The sequence below is a fragment of the Colletotrichum fioriniae genome (genome assembly GCF_027942845.1).
Source record: "Colletotrichum fioriniae strain IMI 355084 chromosome Unknown scaffold_17, whole genome shotgun sequence".
Classification (NCBI taxonomy): Eukaryota; Fungi; Ascomycota; class Sordariomycetes; order Glomerellales; family Glomerellaceae; genus Colletotrichum; species Colletotrichum fioriniae.
In genome coordinates this window covers 112,625-137,717 of record NW_027076853.1, presented here as the reverse complement: position 1 = coordinate 137,717, position 25,093 = coordinate 112,625, and the positions used below count along the sequence as shown (strand labels likewise).

At 54.3% G+C, this 25,093-nt stretch overlaps 6 protein-coding genes across 6 annotated transcripts; 3 read left to right on the top strand and 3 right to left on the bottom strand.

The window, feature by feature from the left end:
• Positions 1–1,059: 1,059 nt before the first annotated feature.
• N0V96_011248 (uncharacterized protein) lies at positions 1,060–2,322 on the bottom strand (the record flags this gene model as incomplete). The annotated part of the gene is made up of 3 exons (XM_053198938.1): positions 1,060–1,378; positions 1,434–2,119; positions 2,179–2,322. 3 exons carry the CDS (start codon positions 2,320–2,322, stop codon positions 1,060–1,062), a joined length of 1,149 nt encoding a protein of 382 aa, XP_053043600.1.
• A 6,089-nt stretch (positions 2,323–8,411) lies between these two features.
• N0V96_011247 (uncharacterized protein) lies at positions 8,412–10,044 on the top strand (the record flags this gene model as incomplete). Its single annotated transcript, XM_065759213.1, has 3 exons — positions 8,412–8,687; positions 8,913–9,182; positions 10,006–10,044. 3 exons carry the CDS (start codon positions 8,412–8,414, stop codon positions 10,042–10,044), a joined length of 585 nt encoding a protein of 194 aa, XP_065612110.1.
• Positions 10,045–11,435: 1,391 nt separating this feature from the next.
• On the top strand, positions 11,436–12,955 carry N0V96_011246 (uncharacterized protein; the record flags this gene model as incomplete). Its single annotated transcript, XM_065759212.1, has 2 exons — positions 11,436–12,063; positions 12,474–12,955. 2 exons carry the CDS (start codon positions 11,436–11,438, stop codon positions 12,953–12,955), a joined length of 1,110 nt encoding a protein of 369 aa, XP_065612109.1.
• A 689-nt stretch (positions 12,956–13,644) lies between these two features.
• Positions 13,645–14,802, bottom strand: N0V96_011245 (uncharacterized protein; the record flags this gene model as incomplete). The annotated part of the gene is made up of 1 exon (XM_053198935.1): positions 13,645–14,802. One exon carries the CDS (start codon positions 14,800–14,802, stop codon positions 13,645–13,647), a length of 1,158 nt encoding a protein of 385 aa, XP_053043597.1.
• An 801-nt stretch (positions 14,803–15,603) lies between these two features.
• N0V96_011244 (uncharacterized protein) lies at positions 15,604–17,794 on the bottom strand (the record flags this gene model as incomplete). The annotated part of the gene is made up of 2 exons (XM_065759211.1): positions 15,604–15,722; positions 15,922–17,794. The coding sequence occupies 2 exons, from the start codon at positions 17,792–17,794 to the stop codon at positions 15,604–15,606; spliced, it is 1,992 nt and encodes a 663-aa protein (XP_065612108.1).
• A 5,355-nt stretch (positions 17,795–23,149) lies between these two features.
• IPI3 (Pre-rRNA-processing protein ipi3) lies at positions 23,150–24,534 on the top strand (the record flags this gene model as incomplete). The annotated part of the gene is made up of 2 exons (XM_053198933.1): positions 23,150–23,485; positions 23,548–24,534. 2 exons carry the CDS (start codon positions 23,150–23,152, stop codon positions 24,532–24,534), a joined length of 1,323 nt encoding a protein of 440 aa, XP_053043595.1.
• Between the last annotated feature and the right edge of the window lie 559 nt (positions 24,535–25,093).

Sequence of the window (25,093 nt, the reverse complement as noted above, 5' to 3'; positions counted from 1 at the left end):
TCCAGCCACCACGAGTCGCGGCTCTCAAACCCTCAAACACCAAGCACAGATCCCCTCAAACCCAGCATATCCTTGCGAATCAAACGCGGAAACGGGCAAATATACACACAAAGATCAAGCGGCAGAGCAAAGGACTTGCCAAAAGAGAACTTCTCAAAAAAAAAAAAAGAGCCGCGCAATCAATCGGTAGCCGCCAAGCCGGCCACCAAGAGCGTTTAACAAATTATACGAAACACCTCTTTTTTCTTATCAAGTTCTTGCGGCTCTTGCCTCCTCCCCCCCCTAGTCTTTTCCCAGATTGATTAGATTCAGCAAATTTGAGAAAAGAAAAAATGCCGCTTCTATTTCCACCTGTCTTGGTATCTTGGCCTAACACCAAGAGCATTTCATTGATGAATTCGTCTCTGCCCGTGGTCTATGAGGAAACTCGTTCTCGTTAACCCGGGAGTTCTGACGACGACCTCTATTCGGACATGCGCGCTGCGGCCGGGATACATGGTCACTTGAATTGGTGGGATATCCTGCAGTTGACTCGTGTTACTTTTTGTCTCTGTCTAGCTATCTATGCCCATCTTATCATTATTCCACCATTATGCGTCTTGACTCAGTAAACTGCTATGCATTGGTATTCCAGAGCCCCGTGGTATTTCCCCCACTGTCCGCTGTCTCGATGTTATTCTCTGCAATTGGGCCTTTGGCACTGGGCTTCATCGAAGATGCATTGGTAATTACAGGTCAACCCACATGCCTCATAGGCAAGTGAGATCCAAAGACAATGGCCCAGGTGCAACTTTCCGTCAATTAGTCATGTCTGTACAAATGCGCGCAGCTGGCTGGTGTTAAGGTTATTTTGTCCCAGTTGCAAATGCAGCGCCCGGGACTGCTTTTCCGTCGGCCTTCCTCCATCCATCGGCATGAGACCAGGGTACAATTGAACTCAAAACAGGCATCGAGCATCCTTGCACATCCTGGCCCAACCTACTGCTTCAGCTATGGCGCAATGATTCCTCGCGACGCTGAGTTTTTCGCTGTCCTCGCCGGCTGACCGTTATTGATCGCCTAGGCGTGAGTGACCGGGGCGGCGGCGGGAGCAGCTTCCTTGGCAGCCTCAGCAGCAGGAGCGGCGGGCGCAGCGGCGACAGGAGCAGCGACAGCGGGAGCAGCAGCAACAGGGTTGGCAATGTTGGCGCTAGTAAGACTCTGCTGGGCGACCTGGATGATGTTGGCCTGGCCGAGGGTGTTCTGGGGGAATCGAGCATTGAAACCAATGACATCGCGGACGGCAGTGAAAGTTTGGGGCTGGACCATCAGGCGCTGAGTTGAGACGAGCCACTGAACACCCTCGGAGCAGGGAGGAGTAGTGAGGGAACCCATGTAGCTGCAGAAGGATTAGACATTGGAAACCAGAAAAGACTATCAAACGTGGATCGTACCTTTGGAAGCTACCGGCGGAGAGAAGGGTGACGACCTCCTGCATGTTCAGCGCGCCAGTCTTGGTGACGGTACCGGGCTCCTTGATAGCACCGAGGGAAGAGAAGACGGTCTCAAGAAGGCTGGAAGAAGCGGCCTCGGCCTTGATCGGGTTGGTTCCCATCGCGGGAATGGCTTTTGGGGCTTCGGCCGCGGCTCCAGTAGCAGCGCGGCGGGCCAGCTTGGTGCGGCGCTCGGCAGTGGCGTTTCCTCCAGCGGGAGCAGCTTCGGCAACAGGAGCAGCCTCAGCGACAGGGGCCGCGGGGGCAGCAGCGGCAGCGCCCTGCTCCAGGTCGATGTAGGTACCAATGACGGCAATCTCCTGGTTGGCACCCTCGAAGACCATGTGCATCTCCATAGCCATGCTCTTTCCGGCGTCGAGATGCTCGCTGGGCAAGTGGAAGTGGAATTGTTGCAGGGTGAAATTGCTGCCTCCAACTTGCATCGATCCACCCTTGGCGATAACCTCGACGGTGGTTCCCAGGTTCTCGAATTCGGTGCCATCGGCCATGTCGGGGATCTGGAGGTTGATGGAGCTTCCGGGGAGAACGTTGAAGGAGCCGGCCACCATGTCGATGGGGGACTGGGTGGTTCCCGTGGCGCACAGCTGGTTGGCAGTAGTATCCAGAGCAACCCAGTTCAAGGGACCCTTTGTGAAGTTGTTAGTATTGAGGTGTGCGGCTTCTAGGGAGAGAAAAGATCACTTACATTGCTGCCGGTGTAAGCAAAGTTGTTGACCTTGACCTTTCCCTCCTCAGCGCGAGGATCCAAGTGAGTTCCATAAGCGCACGAGGCCAGAACCTGGGAGACAGAGGCGGCGAAGAAGCCGAAGGTGATGAGACGGGAAGACATATTGAGCTAAAGGTAGGATACGGGACCAGCGCGTGGGGGGCCTACAAAGGATCGAAGGAAGAGAAGAATAGAAGCGAGTTACAAAAAAGTAGATTATTGAAGAAAAAACGTATGACCAGCCCTCTAGGGGAAGAAACGAAACGAACGGGGAAAAAAGTTGAGGGTGAAGAAAAGACAGATGATGAAGATGAGAAACGAGATGAGCCGAGAGAAGAATTATGTTTGCATCAAGATGGCATGATGTCTATATACTTATGATCTGTAAGACTGTAGTCGAGGGCTGGTTATCTTGATGATCTACCTCACAGGTCCAAGAATAGTATCAATAGGCAAGAACCCATGCGAAGATGGCCGGGGCGGATAAGCAGCGAGGGACGGAATCATGGTGAGGATCTTGGCATGTGCTTCATCCAGGGTGTTGAGGAGCAGTGAGAGGCTCAGAAGGAAAAAGAGAACAGGTTGATGAATGAGGTTCAGGATTCCCTGTGTTTGGGGATGAGCGCCTCCGTTTCCCATGGTATCGCGGACGTGTTTCTGGCGCAGAATGGGAGGGGGGCTTTCAAGCTTCTCCATCCAATGCGACTGCATGTCATCTGGACTATGAACCAGGGTTGATGATTGAGAGCAGGTAGCCAAGCCCGGGCGAGGCTATTGAGACGGAGGAGGAGCCTAGGAGGAGGACCGTTTGGACAAGAGAGCGGAAGCCAGGGAGCCCTGCGACCCTGGTCGAGTTGACAGGATGGGAGTGCGTCGCCAGGGTGAAACTGCCAGGCTCCGGAGGGTTGGACGGGGATGTGGGGAATATGGCCACTTTGTGAGTCTGGTGCTTGGCCAAGTCAAGAGCTGTAGAGAGGACCCCTGCGGTGCGCGTTCCACGAGTCTCAATGTGGGAGTTGAAGTGACGGCTGGGGAGGGAGAGAAGCGCTGGTTCGGACGGAGACGAAGCCCCCTTCCCAAAGATCATCTTAGCGGTGATCTTGTTGAGACGATGGGCTGGATGTCAACACCATCGTGTTAGGTGATGCTGAATGACCGCATTTACCCAAGTGATTTCCAAGAAGCGGGAGGGCGGCTAAAAATAAGCATTTGGGAGGATCGACGACAAGAGCGGCGTTGGCCAGGTCGAAGCCGGAAGAATACCATTTGCGGGAGTGATGTCTAGGGGAAGACGGAAGTCAAGAATTGAGGCTCTTTGTCCAAGAGGCCGAGCAATGCATCCAAGAGAATACCAAGAGATTGGAAGGCGGGGAGCAGCAGCACTTAGGTTGCCACTGGAGCACGAGACTCGGACACTCAGACACTGCTCCGTACTCAGTAAGGCATGAGGTGGATGGAAGGTGCCATGGCAAGGTGGGCCGTTGGTACGTATCCCTCGGACTTTCCCTGGACCACGTGTTACGGGCTGGCTGAGAAGGAAAGTACGGAGTAAGGTACGGAGTACCTTGTGCTGAGTTATCCGTGCTTGCCTACTACATTACTCAAGAAGGTATCCGCATGTGTCCCCTTCTTCGGCTGAGTGAGGGTGTTAGAGATGTAAAGAAAAGCTGGTAGGTGCGATGCCTGTGGTAAGGTATGGTCTGGGCAACAACTTCAGGTTAAGGTAACCCCAAGCCTGTTCTTTCCTCCTGACTATGGAAGGTAAAGCAAAGAGTAGGCACGTCAGGTCAGGTAAGCCTGGTAAGGTAGATGAAAGCTGTAAAGAACCATCGTTCCTGCTCTTACTCGTACGCGTGGCAGATATGGCAAGAGTAAGGTAAGGTAAGGTAGTGTGTAATGGCAGGAAGCAACCAGGGATGAGGCAGCCGTCAGAAAAAACCTTGTTCACCATTGGTAGCGCTCTAAACCTTAACAGCCTTTAAGCCATGCACGACCTCCTGCTCTTGCCTGTCTCTGTCACGTTGAGTCTGTTCGGACGACACGGGGGTATTCGGGTCCACTTTTCTCAACCGTCACCGTGTGGTGAGACGACGCACAGGACACACAGCAGCCAGTTCCAGACCGCAGTAGGAAAGAGCAAGTTCAGTCGACCGCATGGCAAGACCCGGTGCGAAGCTGAAGCACCTCAGATGAAGCACGTTCCTGCCTTGCACATATTGCACACCAGATTACTTAGGTTCCTTCCTTCTTTCTTGCGTTGCAGCCAAGCTACGGCCCACGGATGACGACTGAGGAGAGCCCGACAACTTGTCTGACAGACACGCTAAGACTGAAAGGATGTTGGACCCCGTCGAGAGGTGTGAAGTTTGTGAGAAGGGATGACAGGAAGAAGGAGCAGGGAGGAAGAAAACAGCTGATTTTTGCAGGGCCAAGAGCTTAAATGGTTGCCAAGTCAAACTGGGGGCGGAAGTGGAAGGGGGCAACTTGGTGATGGCAAAGCTAGCGATATGTGAGCCGCCACCATATGGACAGCAAATGGGGAGCTTAACCACAAGTACGGCTGAAAGTCCAGAACTGACTAAGCTAAGCGATGGGAAACTGCCAATGAGGAAGCGTCGTGATGTGGGAGAGCGCCTGGCCGGTGTGCACCCTAGCGTCCCATCCAGGCGGTACACCGCTGGAAACATCTTCCCTGCAACGGATAACTTGCCTTGAACCAGGTTAGGTTACCTATGGTGTCCGCTAATCCCCTCGCTTAATCCGCACTACAGCGCCTCTACCTGCTGCGACCTGCTGTAAGGTAGGGAGGTAGGCTGCCTACCAATGGACCGCTTGAGGACTGGGCTGCGTTTGTGTTCGCCGGCCGCGCCTCTCGCCAAGTCTTGCACCTCCTGATTTCTTCTGGGCGCGTCTCACGCCTTTCCAAACTGCCGGGGCCTGCGACAAACCTCCACCTCCGCATCTCAACTTCACCAATGGTCTTCAACAACATCGCCTGCGCGGTAGCATTCGTCTGCTCTTCAGCCCCGGTCCCTCCCCTTCTCTACCAGCTACGCCAGTCTACGACTCAATCTCCCTTGTCACTTACCTACCGTCTACGGCCTCTGGAGTACCTTACGTCCTCAAAGTTCGGACTTTTACCACCCACGCAACTGTCCATCCATCACCATTACCACGCCTCGCCGCGGCCCATCTGCCAGCCATGCCATCCCTCTCCGCGCTCCCGCCGACCGTCTCGACCTCCCCGTCGGCACCGCCTGCCTTCATCTGAAGCTTCTTGGCGCGCTCCAAACGTCAGACGGCCCCTCCTTTGGCGCCAAGTCCCAGCGTCTACCGGAACCGCGTCTGATGTTTTAGCGACGACATGGGAACTTGAGAAGCTATCCCCATCTCCTCGAGTCCTTTCAGGCTCACCACTCACGGTCTCACCCCAGTATCTGCCTGCCGGCCAGCTTTTTGGCTGTGGCCCCAACTGAACGATCTGGTTCTCGATCTCCACAGAGAGCAGAAAGAGTTACCCTTCAGCTGGGTAGGCCTGACGCTCTGTCTCTCTTTCTCTCTCTGCCTAGACCACTCGACGGCCCGTCCTCGGTGTCCGGCGCGCAACTTGCTCAACTCGACGTTGGCGCTGGTCTTCGCTTTCGCTATTTGTTTGGGACCCCATCTCTGCCGACGACGTGCCAAGTTGCCCAGCGTTTTCGTCTCCATCATCTACAAGAGAAGTCAATCTGAATGCGACGTCGCCCATAAGGTCCAACGGCAGTCTTCAGCAGAGTCGGCTTGGCGAATCCCGAATGCCGTCTTGGTGGCCAAGGACGTCGTCATCTCCATCATCATCAAGGGTTTCCAGCCAGTTTTCTGCGACGCATAAACCACGCAGATGGTGACAGGTCACCGGCGAGCGTGAGCCAAGACGACTTCTCCTCATATTTCGTCAGCACCGCCCGTAACATTCGGTTTGTCAAGTTGTCACTGTCAGTCGGTTCATCCAACATCCGCAAGATCTGCAGTGTCTACGTTGTCGCTGTCACTTGACCCAGGATGAACCACACCGCGGCTGGAACGTCTCAGCGAGAAACACTGGCGTTGATTCTCTCGCCACTTAAGAGTCTGTCTACATGGAACTCGTGTATCGATTCTTTGGCTATGAGCACATGCCTGAGAAGGGACGCAATGCATCAAAAGGCGGCAAGAGAACAGACAATCGCCACTCCTTCAGAACAACGGATCCTATAAGCATGATGAAGTCGCGGCGACGGCACTCATAACGGAGTCTTTCCGGAGTAGATTGGCTTGGCTGGTAGCGAAATAGTGAAGTGCCCCTAAGCATCAGAGTCATACTCCTTAATCTCAAAGGAGAAGCTGAGCTGGACATACGCATCCCTCGCGTCCCTCGCATCCCGAAGCAGACCATTCGCCCCAATTCGGGTGCCAGTTCTCTGCTCCGGTAGAGGTGGACCGGAACACGCAACTTTCACCAAGCGGATACCGACGTCGCCAAGCACTTACCGTTGCGTTGAGAGCAGCTAACGTCGTACTAGAACTCTTCTCCGCATGTTGCAACCTAAGCAAGCTTGCTTCTACCCCTTGTTGTGAGACATCCTTAATTCTTCCAGGGCTGGAAATTGGCGATTGGTCCTGTCCTGGTCGTACTTCTCGGCGTCTCGACGTTCCATTGTGCCCTGCAGCACTTGGCACTTGGCTGCTTGTCCCGCCGTGCCTCTCCGCTCGCTAGTGCAGGCCTCAATTGTCCGCCGAGAGACACCAGCAAAATAAGCTTCTATTGCCCAGGCCCTAATTACAATGAAGTGTCGACGGTTACTGTAAGTGAACAACAACAAAGGGAAAAAAGTATAGAAAGACTGGCGTCTACACGTGGCGATCCATTTTCCCATGGCCAGCAATCGTATTTAAGTCAAGTCATATGCCGCTAAATGATTGTTTTCCTTTGAGCACATTTCGGATTTTGATCATGTCGTGTACGAATACTCAGCCCATGATCGACGACTCGAAACGTGGAGCCCCCTAGGTGATGGAGAGCGCGCGCGGGACCCCAGCCGCGTATCACGAAACATTGGTCATTCTCACCAAACTTGCTTATTGGTGGACAAGAGGCGAGGAGGCGAGGAGACGAGGAGTCTTTTTGAAAACTTCGAGACTACCAATGCATCTCCTGAGTCCTGAGGGGTATTTCGCGGTTTACTTCGCCCGCTCTCAACCCGCTTACTCATAGACCTCTTGGATTTCATGATAATCATAGACGCCGGTTCGGAGAAAAGATGACGCAGAATTTGATGGCGAGTTACTGCCTAAGTAGGTTCCATGCAGATGACGCCGTAATGGTTCTGCGTCATCTTTGGGTGTCCTCCAGGCTCCAGTTCAGCGTGTAAGCACATTTCGCACTAACAATTCCCCAACTCTTTATTGCTCCGACGGGATAGATTTATCCCCAACCCGCTTGCCAAACCAGATGTTAATCCGGACCGCGTCACAAACCTATCCTTAAGAGAAACTTTTAAGCCCGAAAATTTCCCACAAGGAATGAATGATTCATCATATTCGAATTCCTTGATCTCATGGGTTGAGAGGGAGCTGACCTTCACTACGTACCCCTGAGAAATGCTGAGAACTGGAAGACCCGACACTGCCACTCGCTGACCGGAGGGGAGGCCCACTCACCACCGGCCGGCGACCGCGGAGAAAGAAGCGGGACATTTCGCTTACCGGATCGGGAATGCGGGAGAGGCGCAACCTCCACCACTACTCCCGCGCCCGGATGTTCGGGCGTTCATAGCTGAGAACACATGAGTTTCTCGCCAACGCAAGTGTTGGGACGTTGATGTGGTTGGCCAAGTCACTAAAGGAAATGCACAATGAATACCTTGAACCCCCATCCATAAAGTACATTAGGCAACACTACAGATTGATGCTCCGATGGGCTTGCATGTGGTGGTGTTAGTTCCTTCCCACTAGCGCGTCAGCAAACTCCGCTTTCTGCTATCCCGGTGGTGCTAACCCGGTGAGGAATGCGAAGCTATCCGAAGCTCGATGCCATGGTTGTATAAAAGATGATTGAATCCATTTCAAACAAGTGAATTGAAGCTGTTTGGATTTATGTTCTACTTCAAAGAGAAACTGTTTTTCGTTTCCTCTTCGCGCACACTTTCATCTACAAAAAATCCAAGTCATACAAAAAACAAAATACATACAAAATGGTCACCCGCGCCCAAGTCCAACACTCCAACGCCCACCTCACAGCACAAACCGCGCCCCGGACAGCCGTCTTCCTAGGCGGGACGTCGGGCATCGGAAAGCTCACCCTCATCGAGCTGGTATCGCTCGGCTTTCCCATCCGCGTCTACATCGCCGGGCGCCGAGCCACGGAGCCGGCGATGAAACCTGTGCTCGAGGACCTGCGGCAGAAGAACCCGCGTGCCGAGCTGGTGTGGGTCGAGGCTGAGGTCTCGTTGCTCGCGGAGACGAGAAGGGTGTGTGAGCTTGTTAAAGAAAAGGAGACGAGTCTTGATTTTTTGTGTTTAACGGCTGGGTATGCGCCTTTTGGGGGGCGGAATAGTGAGTTTTTTCGATGAGTGTGGTTTTGCTTGTTTTTTTTTTGGTTGAGGATGAGGGATGAGTATTTAGGTGAGTTGAGTGAATTTACTGATTTTGTTCTAGATACTACGGAAGGGATAGATGTCTGCCATTCTCTGGAGTACTACTCTCGTATGCTCGCCACTCTACACCTCCTGCCCCTCCTCCGCGCTTCCGCCTCCGGCCCCTCCCCGCGCGTCCTCACCGTCCTAGCAGGCAGCATGCTCTCCACCCGTATTGACGCGACAGACCTCAACCTCACCCGCTCCTCCCCCAGCAGCACCAACAGCAGCAGACTCTTCGGCTTCAAGACGCAGACGCACATGGCGACCATGAACACCCTCTTCCTCGACCGCCTCGCCTCCGACCCGGCCAACACGGGGGTTTCTTTCGTACATAACTGGCCCGGCGCCGTGGACACGGGGAATATGGCGCGTTATCACACGCCGACGTGGTGGAGTCCTTTCCCGTTGACGAATTTGTTAAAGCCATTGTTTTTGGTCATGGGGTTTGATGAGAGGGAGGCGGGGGAGAGGCATGTTTATTTGGCGACGTGTGGGAGGTTTGGTGGTAAAGAGGATGGGGAGAAGAAGGAGAAGGAGAAGGATGGAGGAAGTTTTAAGAATACGAGGGGGGAGGAAGGGAGGAATGGGTTGTTTTTGGTGAATCATAAGGGGGAGGTTTCGTATAGTGAAAGTGCTTTGGTGGAGTTGAGGGGTAGTGCGCAGGGTAAGGTGTGGGATTTGACGATGGAGATTTTGGGCCCGTATTTGTGAGATGCTCTTCTTGAGCTGATGCCACGACTTGAAGGATGTCACGGGTTGTCTTCTTTATGAGGCATGGATAGGAAGATTGATGTGGTGTTTCTGTGGTTGCGGCTGTGATCATCTGCGCGGATACATTCCCTTCTATTACTACATTCACGACGGGTTCCCAATATGTTAATCTAGATGAATTTGAACTAGGTTCGGGTATTTCGAGAAGGGTATGTCCTAGGATGACTCCAGTCGCCAGTGATTATATGGCCATGGTTCTGCTCTTATGTTGATAGCACTTTCTCCATACGAGTTCCCTTGGGAGTAGTTGTGCTTGGCGCCACCTCGATATCACGTTACTAGGTACTTAGACTTGCTTGAAGTCTGATCTTCTGGCCATCTAATCGTACTGCCTTGCCGAACAAGAGCTCCTGACTCCTGACTTGATTAAGTCCCATAGATCTGGCAAATCATTCAAAAGACACTTGTTTTCATTTAGGATAAATGCGTGACGAGAATGGATGAAGGGCTTCACCTCCATATCAGATTCTCTAGACATGGGTCTCAGCACTTCCATTTATCAACCCTACTTGTCAAGTTAACGGGCCCTACAACTGATTCCACTGATTTTCCTCGTAAGATACGTAAAGGCAACTTTCAGAGTGCTCCTTTGCAAGGCAGCCACTAATACCTATGCTCTAGTCTCAACTGTATTGAACGACAAGAGCCAAGACTTCGTATATACCGACGGCTGGAATTCCTCCGGTATGGCTGCTTCGATTCAGTTGGCCAAGATAGATCAATGATGCGCATCTGGGTCAGGTCGCTCTCACCATATGTTCTCACCAGATACGGTTTAGGCGCACGCCAGATTGTATATATATGCACATTTACGGGCTTCGTATGGATCACCAGGTGGATCACATAATCTGGTTCAAGGGCGAGATTATCTGGTGTCACTCGAAGCCAATGATGATGCCGCAAATATGGCTCAACATTCTTGTGATGTTACAGCGCCGCAGCAGCCTGCTAAGCTTTGAGGGACTTGTGAACCGGGGGGTCTCAAAAACCTGGTTCTCCTTCGGGACCGTTGTCATTTTAGACGTAGCTCTCTTATTGTCCCAAACATCTCATATCCTACTTACTCAATGTTCCGTGTAAACTCGACTTAAGCTTATTTGCCAACTCCTCTGTCTGAGACAAAACGGGCGTGTCCGGCGCCGGCCGGCCGGCGTCTGACACTCTATGTGGGGTAGGGAATCGGAACTCTTCAGATGCGGAGTAGCAATCAACGCCGGCGCGAGCTACATACACCTTAGCGTTGGTAAGTGGAGAACCCAACGTCAGCGCCATCGTTCGCAACGGCTCCAAGCTTGGCTGCGACTTCACATGCACGTAATAGCGTCGGGGTAGGATAGAGAGAGGCTGGGAAGCTTTGGAGGTTCGGAGAGCTAGGTAGATATGCTAGGCAGTTCGGATAGAGGAGGGAGGGGGCAGAAGGAGGGTGGGATGGAGGGGCGAAAGGGTCAGCCCGCAGCAGGATGCAACCCTGCAACCCAAGGTCATTCGGACGGAACCTTCTTTGATTGTTTGCATATCGGCTTGCTCATCGAGACAAAAGCCCGGGTTCATCGTGTTTAATCCTGTCCTTGTCGTCGCCAAAGGAGAAAGTCAACACCATGCCCTCCTCGTCCTCGTGACGATACCGCCGCCGAGGATCTCGACCACGTCATCAGCGTGAGGCTCAAGGCGCCTACCAGACCCCCCATCAAGCCCGATCAAGATAAGAGATCCAAGACCAGCTGCCCGCCTCTAAAGTATCTTAATCGTCAAGCCTTTCTTGTTTTCTAACAAGGCTGGGTGGGAGCAAGCAAGCCCACACCAAACATTATGCCCTTCCCAGTCCTCTCCAAAGAACCCATCCCAGGCCTCTCCCTCTCAGCAGCAGGTCTCGTCGCCCTCGCGGACCTGCAGACCATCGCCAACCGCACCGCACTGACGGGCACGTCGTCGTGGTTCGACGCCCTCGTCCTCGCGCCGGGGTTGCATTATCAGCAAGCGGCCGATAGTATTGCGGGAACCAGCGGTGCTGTCACGGCCCAGACGTCCTCTGCGTTCGGCTACGGAGGTGCCGCCGCGGGAGGCGGAGGAGGGGGAGGAAACGGCGGCGGCGGCATCTTCGGCATGCAGGCTCTACCTGGCGGACGAAAGAAGGATGTTAAAGTGACGAATCCGGGGATGTTGCTCTTTCTTTCACGACTTGGGGTCCAGGAGGAGCGGGCGCGGGAGAAGGAGCTCAAGAGAGGGAAGCTAGCCGGCGGCGGCGGAGTCGAGGCTTACGGTATCGGAGCCGGGACCGGAGCAGGAGGAGGAAGCGGAGAAAAGATTATCACACTCGACGTCGGCACCGTCTCCACCGGCCGGAAACGGAGCCGGAGCCGAAACCGACGCGGCCGGGCTTTTGAGCACGACTCTGAGTGGGAGTTTGAGCGGGGCAGTCACTTGCTGTACCTCGCGAGTCCGGTTCTTACGTTTGCTGCATTGACTATCATGATTTTACTAGCAGACTGTGAGTTTTGTGTTTCTTGGTAGTTTTTTCTCACGTCTCCCCCCTTCTGCATGGTAACCCACCTTTGATCGTTCGATTTCCACCAAACCCCCTTTATTCACGATCTCTTCTCCCACAATCAATCTCAAACTAGATCTAGACGGTGGAGTATCCTCCCGCAACGAAACTAACGACCATCCAAGGGTGGGGTCTCGCATCGATCCTAGCACTCATCACATCCCGCCTCCTCAACATCTACATCATCAAACAACGCACCCCTCCCCCTCCCGGGCCAGCCCCGGCGGCACCACCAACTCCGTTCTTCACTAGCGACGGCAACGGCGGCATAGCCATATCGTCTTTACCACCAAAACTAACAGAATACCTCATCCCCCTAACCCCTTCCCTCAAAATCCGCATGCGCGGCCCCGCAGACGACCTCGCCGCCCTGACAACAGACGCCTGGCTCCTCGCGAAGACGGCCGCGCAGGGCTATCTGGAAGCGACGGCCAAGCTGGCCGTGTACGTCGTCGCCATCTTTAGCGGCAACGTCTCGCAGGCGGGGAATCTGGTTCTGCTTGTGCTGTTGCTGGGGAGTGCGGGCTTGTTGGGGCTGAGTAACGGGTGTATGAAGGGGGTTCGGGGAAGGGGGCGTGTGGCAAGGGTGTGGCATGGTGATGATGGTGATGGCCCTGTTGGTGGCGGTGGTGGACGTGGTGATGGTGCGGGAAGTGGGGGGGCGGGTTGGGAGGGGGAGATGGGGAGGACTACCAGGCCACGCGGCGGGTGGAAGGGGGATAAGGAGGAGGAGGGGATGGGATTGGAGATCCGGATTGGGATTCGCAGGTTGGGAGGGTTGTGAGGGATCCGTATCCATTTGAAGGGAGTGTTGAGTATTCATAGTATAGAAGGGTGTGGTGATTTATGAGTACGGAATACGAATACATGTACGATATATCTTCAACACAACACCGTTTTCAACATTTAACTCACTATCATTGCTCTAAGGACGAGCTAACAGAGCCGTCGCTCTCCTGCTAAAGCCTCTAAAGCCGCGTTCAACTAGTATATTTTATTTACATACTTAGTAATAAGCATTAATATTAACCGAACGCATTTGTCCGTCTACGCCTATGAAGGTAAGCCAGTCTGTTGATTTGAGGTTTGTGTGAATGTAAACATGTCAGCAAGATGTAGCAAACTGTAGTGAAGTTGAACCGAAGACTTAATGCAATGATCTTTGTACTGAGATATATACTTAGCTACTCCCGATCATGAGCATCCCTCAACTATTGGAGAATTTAGGTTGAGAGCGCTTGAGGCCTGAATAGAATATCTGGCTACTAGTCATAGAGAAAGCGGTTCCGCGCGGCAATATGCATTTTCATAGCACGAGAGTTCCTACGATGGACGTTCCCCGATATTCACTAGCCGCCGTCATGAACCTAAGAGGAAAATCTTCTCCCAAGGAAATTAACAACAAAAGCTTGACATCCCATCCTCTCTCTCCAACAACCTCACTATCCCCGAAAACATCCCCAACCAAACTCATCACTCATGCTCATCATCACCTATCAACCGCCGTCTCCCTCGTACAACACGCACAAGAGACAGCAGCGGCCTATAATCGTCCCTCTCAGCGCACCTCCTCCTCCACTCCGCATCCGCCAACATATCCCGCGCAACACCCCACCGCTCCAGCTCACAGGCGTCATTGAACTCCCGCTGCCAATGCTCCTCAACGAAAGCAGGACACCCGGCCTCGACGAGTATCCTTACAGCCTCCTCATCTCGCGTATCACGGTCAACGATGAACGCCTGCCGCTGCTGCTCCGTCATGCCCTTAGGCAAGAGGCCGTAATTCGCTTGAAGCGCGAAACCCAGAGCATTCACCAGCGTCTTCACGTTGTGCTCTAGGCGATCGCCTGGGCCCAAGAGCAAATGCGGGCGAAACCCCGGGGCCCGAATCGGGCTGCGGGCGCCGGTGGAGCTGTACGCCGTGCGGTCCGCCGTGCGATCCGCCGTGCGCCGGACGTCTGCGCCGCGGTCGAGTAAGAGGCGGAGTATCGCAGTGTCGCGGTTAAAGGCCGCCCAATGGAGGGCAGTCAGACACGAGCCCGTGGGCTTGTCGTTGGTCACTCTGCTGGCTGCGAGGAACTCGTCGATGCTGTCGTTGGCGTTGATATCCGCGCCGTGGTCCAGAGCGGCGATGACACCTTCGGGAATACCTCTTATTGTGGAAAGGATGAGAATGTAGGAGTACAACCCGCTCGGATCTGTCAGTGAGGTAGTGTTCATGCTTGCGTTTGTGCTACGGGAGGAGTTTCTGCGCGCGTGGGACTCGAGGATGGGTAGGATCAACTCCCGAAGTCTGTCGTTGAGGAGGCCGAGGTAAAAGAGCGTTGCGAGGGCGGGCATGTTGAGCTTTGAAGCCCCGTCCGGTTCTTGGGCCCGGGCGGTGTTTGGTGTTGTTGATGATGATAACAAGGGCAGCCCCAGCCGCTGCAGCTCCGATGGCAACGGTCCGCCATCATCCAGGCGAAGGCTGCGTTTAGCCTCGGGCTGGATGGCCTGCTCTACAATGGCGAGCAGGACCTTCGCCGGCAGGTTCTGAAAGCGGTTGCGCAAACGGCCGAGGCCGTATGGTGTTCGCCATGTTGGGTGATGGAGAAATTGGGAATCTTGTTGCTGCTTGTGTGCACTCGCCATTTTGTGTATATTTTGTGTTGAATTACTGCGAGATAGTGAGAAGAAAGGTGAAGTGGTGTTCTGTGATAGGATGCGGTGAGTGTGAGGAGAGAGCTTAGTCGACTGCTATACGTTGAATTGTTCGAGACTTATTTAGTAGTGATTCTCCCTTTTTTGGAGATAGGTATTAAAAAAAACGGAGATGGGGAAAAAGTCAAACCTTTCGGAAACCGGGAGCTTGGTGTCTGATCTGTCTTATACGGTAAAGTAGGTATAGCACCTTGTCGTCCTAACTGATTCACACTGTTGCATAGTATGTGAAGAAATTGCTAGTCCATCGAAGACTACCAGATAACAAAAGAACTATGCAAACAGTCTAGACACACTATAGCGTGTCCTCCGACTAGAAAATGTTCAGCGTAGGATATTGTGAACCAAGTAACTCACTCATGACATCCTTCCAACTCTTCCTCACCGACGTCACTACATCTTGAACATTAACTTGTGCACGACGAGGCGAGTGTGAAAGAGGCGTGTGGCCATTTGATTCCCTTCTACCCATTACCCCCCAAACACCATGCCGAACTCCCCCTAGTAGGCTTTTTTGTCTTTTGTGACTGGCCAACCCCCTTTTCTACTCCACGCTTGAATGGCAAGAAATCAGGGTATATATACCAAATTCCAGAACAAGACTCGCGCGCTTCCCTGATAACCCTACCCCTGAGCGCCTCATGACTACCAAGTTTGCCTCAAGTCCGCTGATAAATACACACAAAAATAAAACAAAACTCTAATGGTATAATGAAGATGATAAACATATTGTTACAAAGACCGATCATTCGTCGTGCTCGGCGACTCCTCGCAGCACTTGACAATCTCGCACAAAGATCGCATGACGAGCGGATCAACCTCGTTGATCAGGTCGCCTCCCCACCATGGACCTGCCGGAACCCCCGGCACGCAACGTCGTCACGAGGTGCGCGATACACCGCGACAGTCCCTGCTGCAACTCCCGAAGAGGGACATCAGAGACCGCAGCCGAGTGTGCCGCCGGCGTCATTGTTGGCACGGTAGCAGCAGCCGGCGTTGCAATTGGAGTCTGCCGTGACGCCGAACAGGTCCGGAGGCCGAGAAACATACTGGATCGCTTCCGCAACGACTTTGGCGGCGGTGGCGATGTCGTCATGTCCTGCATCCCTTGCATGCCCTGAAGGCCGAGTAAGGTGGCGGCCTTTTTTGGGATGGAGTCATCCGTGATGACGCTGCTGCTGCTGGGGCTAGCAGGTGTGGGTGGTCTCGGCTGCGAATGTGTCGTACTGTTCTGAACCATGGGCGCGAGGTAGTTGTACGCGACGATGTGAGCGTAGAGGGCGTCGCAGAGCCAATCTGACCCGTGGGGAAAGACGCTGCGAATACGGGACCACTGGGGTGGAGCAACAAGAGTAGCCGTCGACGGCGATAGGGAGGCAGAGGAGGGGAGATCGAGGTTGGAGGAGGACGCGCCGCGGGAGCAGCAGCGGCGGTTGAGGTTGGAGGTGCGGCGGGAGCTGAGCCAGCGCCAGCGTTTCGGGGATGCGGGCGGGGTGTCTGGGCGGAGAGCCTCCGGAGCGGCTGGTTGTCTGACCTTGCGGGAGTAGCTACGGATCGTCTCGATAGAGAGGCTGGAGCAGAGGAGCGTTGTCTCGGGGAAGCATGTCACGGAGACGCGGAGGGATTCCATCACGTTGGGAGGAAGGGGAATACGGCGGCTTTGGTCATCCGAGGGAGGAGGCGGGATGTCGATCGGGTCCTCGAGCCAGGTGTAGGATGTGCTTAGAGACGACGTAGGCCGAGACCTTGTTTGAGCCTGGGATCGGGGACGAGGAGTCGGGGTGGTGTATGCTCTTGAAGGACCAGCGGCGCCGGAGCGGGAGGTTGGACGCGGTGTCACGAGTAAAGGGGGTGCCAGGCCCTGACGAGGAGTTGGCGTTGGCGTGCCCTGCGCATCGAGGTAACGGAACCATGGCTCCAGTTCCTCCTTAAGATCGGAAATGATAGAGCTACGATCCGTTCCCGGCGCGACGATGTGATCGGGTTGCACATGACGCGAAGACGCATGCGAACGCGAACGAGACCGAGTAGAGATGGCCTTGCGGGCGTCATCGGTGAATGAGACACGGTGCCTCAGCGATGAGCAACGCGTGGGCACGGCGATGTCGACGGAGTGAAGTGAGTGAATCGAGTGTATCGAATGACGGTTCTGCTCCTTGGCGGCAGCAGCAACGGCCGCCGCGGTAGGGTCTAGATGCAGACTCCGGGCCCGGCTTGTGGGCCGGGTGTAACCCTCAAACGGGTTGGACAGCCGGCGCGTAGTGGCTGCGGCATTGGCGCTCTTGGCCCGGGGCGGTGATTCGTTGATGGACCGGTCGCCTAGTCGGGATAGCGGCCGCACCGGCTTGATGGGTGTCAAGACGGGGGATTGGACTAGGCTCTTGCCGAGCTCGGGATGATCCGCCGGCGCGTCTGGCTCAAAGTCCATCCAGCTCTCCAAGCTTCCGTCTGCTTCGCCTCCAAAGGAGACGACTCGTTTTTGCGATGAAGATGACGCGACTACGGGCTGGCTTGAGGCGGAAATGGTGGTGTCTGCAGTAAGGACAGAATGTTGGCGAATGTGCGGTGACTCGGCGGCGTCGTCCTCGCCATCGAGGTCACCCCCGGTCATGCTAAAGGAGTCACCGCTCGAGCTTGAAGCGGCATCTGAAATGTCATGGTGGCTCGCATCGCTGGCCGAGCTCTTCTCGTCGATAGCTCCTAGAGGCTGAAATTGAGCTACTCCATTGGGATGGCATGGTGCGCCGAGGACGGTAGGAGGTTCGGCGGTGTCGTGCCAGTCGTCTTCGTCTGAGGCGAGAGCAGGCGAGGGCGCGCCGGCAGTCATGTTCTTGGCAGCGAAGATGAGGGCAGAGAACTCAAGATCCTGAGCCAGCAGCTCCGGCAGGTTGCAGTCCATGGTTGGTTCCGCGGCTTCGGCCATGACGCCGGCTCGGATGCATAAACGCTCGGGATGGTATCCGTACGAGAGGTCGGTATGCGGTTGCGAACGCGGGTGATGAGTATGGTGATGGTGGTATGGTTCAAACTGGGTTGGCAGCGGCGACGAGACAGGACGACAGATGATCGGCTGCGGGCTGAAGATGGAGCTAGAGCTAGAGCTAGAGCTAGATCTGGAACTTGAACTGCAGTTGGAGGAGCTGGTCTTGGAGCTGTTGCTGGAGCTGGATGGCAGGGTCAGTGGCAAGAGGTTTTTCATGCTCCGGACGGAGCGTCTTCGCCCCAGGACCGGCGGACGGGATGTTTTAAAGGTTGTTGGAGAGATGTTCCTTGCAGGGAGGGCCTCGGTCGCGTGTGGGGCAGGGAAGGGAGCTGGAACGTCTAACGCGAACATGGGGTGCATGCCACATGGGTTGATGCTCATGCCATTGGGCGAGTCTCTGGGAGAAAAGGGGAGAAACTCCAAGAGCCAGGGGTGGTCGTTGCTCACGAGGATGCTGGCCGCTTGGGAGCTGCTCAGCCTTTAAGCTGCCAGGGCTGACGACAGGGAAGGGAATGGAGATGGGCGACGGGCGACGGGCGTGTAGCCGTGTGTACCACCACAATGCTCCAGCGACGATGGACACCCGACTGCTCACGTCTGTGGGCAATGGGCAGAGACGACGGAGCAGTAGGGCAGAAGAAGGGACTGTCGCTAGTAGGGATCCGAGGGAGGACCTTGTTGTTCGATTTCCACTGCTTCTATCCTGCTTCTGCTTCCTTGCGTATGAGAAGGGGCCCAAGGGGGGAGGTATCCGTACGGTACAATGTAGTGTATCTCAATACTCCGTATACAAAAGCCGAAGGACGATTGTGTGGTCGGATCCGGGATCCCCAAAGAGGGCACCCTGTGACCGTTGGAGAGTAGTGGAAGAGTAAGAAAGGGCCCACGACGTGACGAGGGAGATGAGATGAGAAGGGGGGTGTGGCGGGAGAGAGCTCCGTCTCCGAATACCTCGAGGGTGACGACGAGGGATCGAGAATGAGAAAGATTGCTTCCCAGAGATTGCCGGAGGGGAAAGCTGCGTATGCCGTGACACCTCGAGGGCCACAACAACAACAACAATCAATATAGGTGCGATACACGTCGTCGGGCTTGCTGCACCTTCTCAGACAACCGACACGGAGGGAGACTTTAAGTATTCTACAGACCGAAGGTCCGTAGGAAGACAAGAATGCTGACGGCCATTGTTAGTTGTGAGAGTGAGACACAAATTCGCCAAGCATGGTGCTTTTCGCCCTTGCGTCGTCCGCACCTCAACAATGCATGTGTAGTCTGTACAGAGTGGTAGCCAAGGCCGTCCCTTTGCTTTGGTGTTTTTTTTTTCTTTTCACTTCCGGAGCGTGCAGAGTCTGCGCGAACCACAGCATAGGTACTACCCGTGCCGTCCGCTTTGCGTCCCCAGTACCGCGTGATACTTTATGTATTCTTCTCGCGAGCCCGTTGCGATTTGCGAACCAGTGAGGGAACCAGTCTAGCGGGACTCCGGAGCTCACGGGATGGAGACACCTAGAATAGCCGGGTCAGGGGCAGCATGCCTCTTAGTGTTGACTCTTGAGAAGCGAGTAGCAAACGGCAAGCATCGCGTCCCCGATTTTCGGTCCACCGAAGGAACAATCACAACTTGGGTACCCGTACAAAGTATGTATACATTGAGTATCCGTAGCTTGTGCTCCGTACCCGTATCGTCGGACCGTCGAAAAGTAGAAGAGGGAAAAAGAAGAAAAAGCAATGTGGGCGGACGTGGGCGAGGGTCTCTTGTGCCTTCAATAATGCTACGCTGGTAGTGGGCTCTCTGTGCATATCTGCGCTGCATACGGCAGTTCGCTGCCACACGGTTGCAGAAGCAATATTGGTCTTATTTGGCGTCGAAGCTTGGAAGGTGGGCTGGCGTCTGATTCTGTCTGAAGCATGGTCTTCGCCTGTGAACTGTCATTAATTGTCCCGACCCGAGTGCGTGTTCATGACACATGGCCGTGTCCACCGCGACCTGTACGATGGAGGCTTAAACGGCTGCGAGATGGAGGGAGGTTGAAAGAGTTTTCTCCTCGAACGAGTTGTCACCTCCGCGAATGATATCCACCACGTTGCACTGGGGTTTCCGCAATCAAATGTTGGTGAAGCATAACACAGAAGAATCGATCACAAAATCGAGTTCCGAGGGATCGAAGCGAAGGGTCCGCGAAAGAACAGACTAGACTCCAAAAATCCGTCCAACAACCAGCGACCAACGACCAACGCGGCGGATCAGATCCCTGGCAGGCCGCAGCGAAGCCCCATCGCGTATTCCATGTTAGTGCCACCGGCCCAGGGCGGCCGAGGCGTCTGTGTTGCTGCGTCTGCAGCCTGCATCTTGTATCCGTACACAGTACCCGCATGTGTCGGCAGGCGTTGTGCGGCGGCACGCACACGATCGTCGCAAGTACAGCAGCTTGCAATGCAAACCGTGGCACAAGAGGTCCTGACATCTGCCTGCAAGGCTTGCAATTCTGTTTCTTCTGCTGTTGTCATTTCCACTCATGACAGTGCTAGCGACCACCAAATCTCCATAAATGATCTCTGCGGCGGATGGCAGCTTTCTGTCTCGGCACTGCTTGCCTGGATTTGTCCCATGTGTGTCTTTGGCGTGCCCATGTTCTTGTCTGCGGACTCGATATGTGAAATGTGTATCCGTACTCCGTACGGTACGTTGAGTGTGTGTGTGGCAACTTGGATCGAGGTGTGCGAGGGTCGTCTCTCGGCTCTCCCTTTTTTTGTTGTCCCCTTCCGGATTGACTGGCCCTGCCGAGATCAACAGGAGATTGAGGGGCGGCGCAGCAGACCAGCAGAGAATTCAACCGTGATAGGATAACGAGAGGGGCAAGTCCCTGGCATCGTGCTGTATAAACCAGGTAGACCGGCGATCTGGTTCCCTCGCCGCGCGCTCGGATGTCTGAGAGTTGGGGTAAACGAACATCGCAGTGTCGACCTTGGCTCAATTCATTATTTCTGAAGAATCATCAGCGGAGCGCCTTCTGCCGTCGTCCAGTCTGACAGTCTGTACGAAGTACACGAAGTACGTATGTCTTGTTTCCTCGTCATTGATGATGTGAAATTGAAAGGTCGCATCGCATGCCATCTGCCGTCTTCGCAGGTCGCATGCGTCGCGCAGTCTGCACAATGTTGCAATTTGTCGACGCATCCTATGCTTGCTGCTCCTCCGGCTCTTGAGCAGACAGGGCCCCAGCAGGTCATCATTGGATTAAAATGCAACGTCGATTTGTACCCTCCCCCGGCTGTTCATAGCAGCGAGCAAGGGTTAGAGTCTGCATGGACCAGGGCATGTAAGCCCAGCAAGCTGTCCCTGGACACATTTGAAATTGACGGCCCAGAGCCAACCAACTTGAGAGACCGCGACTACGTACGCGTTTCTGGATGGAGCAGTCGAAGAGTCGAAGGGCGGCTGGCAATCTTGTGACGGGCTGATGACCTGCTTTGGTCAATCGTCATCTACCAGACAAGAGGATCGTGAGGGACGCAATGGGTCCGCAGGCTCCCTTGCCTTCGTCTCGTCTCAAATTCCAGAAGGGGCGCCATTGCTGATGTCGTCGCCGTATCAAGCGAGGCATGTGAGGTACTCTGCAGATGACCAGCATATTGAATCAGTGAAATCAGGACCGAGCACAGGTATTCGTACGTGCAAGGCAACGGCTGAAAGCTTAGGTATCCGTAGTAGATTGCGGGATGCCTCGATCCCCAACTGTCAAGACTCAAGCGGCAGTAAGTCACAGGCCTCTCCTGTTGGCGAGCTGCAGATGAAATGTGATTGTATCATGGATGCAGATGGCAGATGCAGCCGGGGCGTCACGTCAGACGGATGCCCGAGACCCAGACTGCCAGAGCACAGAGCTGATTACCTAGATAGCCGGCGATCTTTTGGTAAAAAAGAAAGACCTGGCGCGTGGCGTTGAGTGATACGAACAGGTGGCGGCTGAGGCGGTATCGAGCATGTAAGACAACAGGAAGCTCAAACTTCAGAATCTTGCTTCGTTGGCAGTTTGTAAAAGCGAAGGATTGTCTAGATTCCCCGCTAGAAACCAAGGTTGAACGGTAGAACTGGAAGAGATTGGCGAATCAAGACCATAGAGTGTGGAGTCTGAGACAGGCTTCGTGGCGTGCGCTAGAGGTGCGAGAGGAGAGACATGTCTTGTGGAAGAAAACCATGGCATGAAGAGATGAAGTTGAAGTGGTGTCGTGTCGTTGATGGTTGGCGATGTTGCAAACTCGCGAGGTGCAGGAAGTAAGGGAGCTCCAGCTAGCTGCACCTGCCAAGTTGAATCTGCTGCCCCGTGCGCTCCTTCCCTCCCATAAGCCAGACCGCGTGGAGACCGTTGTTAGTGTTTCTAGGGAGAGCAGTTGGCGTTCTGAGAGCTCCTTCTCTGCTGTAAGGGTGAGTTAGTGGCTGGATTATAGGCAAGCTACAGGTCAAACCCCTCCGTGGCGCCTGCGGGAGACAACGTCTGGCGGCCATCGGTTGTTAGCGTATTTTCTAGCTGCCCTAAGGTATTCACACCTGCACTATCAAATGCACTGCATGACTGCCAAAAGGCCCTTGGCGACCTGAACATACCTAGAGCCCAAAGGGGGCGCTTCCGTAGTGGGGCCGTTTCTCGATCGCTATCGATAACGCACCTCGGGAAAAGTGGATTCGAATTTTTTCATCGTCCTTCTCAATGTGACATGCAGCTGGGTCTTCAGCCTCATCACACCTCACCTTCAACCTCACTATCAAACCTTTCCAAGTCTTGTTCTTGGCTTTTTCGGTCTCAACGCCACGAGCACACCAGTGTGTCATAGACTACTCGAAGAAGGAAACATTGCTTGGTGCTAACACCAGCCATTGGTCCTCCACTCTCGCTCCCACCCTGGCTCTTGCTCTGGTTCTCGCGTTCGCACTTTAATAACCTCGAGAGATCTGAGTCCAGTATCAAGCCCTCCAACGTGGTTTCCAAGACCCGACCATTTCGCCTCGACGGATCGACGCCACGCCCATCTCACAAACTCGTGGCACTGAATCATTTCCCGAGCACAAGGACAGAGTCTTGTTCACCTCGTGGCTCTAGGCATCGTCGGCTTCTATTCTCGAACCCTGCCGTCGATTCGCCTGGTCTCTCTCACCCCTTGCGTTCTCTCACCCGAGCATCCGAAGTTAGAGCCGCTCTCGGATAATCTCTGCAGCCTCAGATTCCGACGAGCCCGCGGCCTATTCGGCCTTTACCACACCTTCCGGATACCGCCTCTCTCACTCACATCTCCACCATGCTATCGGAGGAATTCTACTCCTGTATTTGCGGCCCGCCTATTGCGGCAAACACGGCCGTGTCCAAAGATATTGGCATCTACGCCCATACTCTCAGCCCCAGCTACACTGTCAAGTCAACTCTCAAGAGAAGTGCTACCCCGGCCCACTGCCTGGCTGTCAGTGACTCGCATGTCTTTGCCGCCCAGCACGAAAAGTCCCAGGTCCACGTCTACTCGAGATCGCGGGGCATCCAAGAAACAGTCGTTACCTTCCCAGAGCGGATTCGGAGCTTGGCGTTGATTGACGATGTCTTAGCGTTAGGCACCTCTGAGGGCAGGCTGATCTTGTGGGAGGTAAACATTTTCTATTCCCGGATCGGATTCCAACCGGCTTGTTGTGGCTAACGAAACAACAGACATGCACCGGTCGCCAGCTGGTCACACCACCTTGCCACGTCCAGGCCGTTTCGTGTCTAGCCGTCACGCCCTATCACATCCTCACAGGCTCCGAAGACTCTAACATTCATGTTTGGACAATCTCGCGTCTGCTGGAGCTGGACGCTTCGGTGGAGAGCGAGCCAGACCGTACGCTTTCCAACCACAGGGCTGCCATCACATCGCTCGCTGTCAGCGGCAGTGTCAACCCGGAAACCAACATCTGCGTCTCGTCCAGCAAAGACAAGACCTGCATCATCTGGAACTATCAAACGGGCGATGTTCTGCGTACACTACTGTTCCCCACGGCTCCGCTGTGCGTTTCCATGGATCCCTGCGGTCGTGCCGTCTTCGTTTCATCTGAGGACAGGGCTCTCCACCTCGTAGAGCTCTTCGGTGAGAAGCCGCTCATTGGTCCGAATAGCACTGAATCATCGTCGACTGTCGTCCAAGTAAATTCACCGATTGGAGTCGCTGATGAAGATGCTGGCTCGGCCTTGTGCTTGGCACCAAACCATGATGGCACAACAATCTTATCCGGTCACGCAAAAGGCAAAATCCTGCAATGGCAACTGGCCGAAAACGGGCACCCCACAGAGTTGACAGATCTCAATGCCTCTGTGACGAACTTGGTGTTTCCGCCATTGCTGCAAACACCTCGACCCACAAAAGCTGTTGCAGTTGTCAAGCCCACTCAGACCGAGCGGCAACTCACCTTCACATCTCAACTAAACACAAGTCTCGAACAAGAGACGAGATTCGGCAAGATGCTCAATGGCTTTGGCTTGCCTGATGATGCGCTTGAGGCCGCCATTCTTTCGTTCCAGGAGTCTCATGCACAACAAAGTGCCACGGATGAAGAGGCTCAGCAGGAGACTGAAGTGTTGTGGGATATTATCAACGAGCAACGGGCGCTACACAAGCTGACTATGCAGCCGTACCACGAAGCCAAATCATCTCATACCTGAGAGCGTTTCATCTTTCCTTCACCCAAAACCAGACGGCGGCTCGAGCCTTCAATTGACCTTATCCAAACTTTTTTTCCCCCATTCAATTCTCCTTGTCTTCGCCTCTCGAGTCATTTGAGGAATTGCATCGGAACCAAATCCATCTTGAGCAGAAGAATCCGTGAAATCTTGATGATTCGTCTCGCATGACCACCACGAATCGGCCGCGAATCATCTTTGTTTAGCAAACGCCTAGAAACCGTCCTGCTGGGGTGGTCCGGACCTATATGAGACGATTGTTTGGGGAACCTCGCGCCTCAAAGCTTAACCTTCGGCTATCGGCCTGTTGTTGATCAATCTTTCACACAACTTCCCGATATGAGGCCAGCCTGGCGAGCCACGAAGAGATTCCTCGAACCGGGGTCCGGGGGGGTAAGAAACTGCACTTGTCAGAGGTGTTCCCGTCTTTGCCACAGGATCCCATGCGCTCAGGCTGCCGTTCACCCAAGTGTTCGTTTTGGGTTGTCACCACCAGACAAACAGCCCACAGGATCCTATTGAAACCGGTTTCGCATTCGTC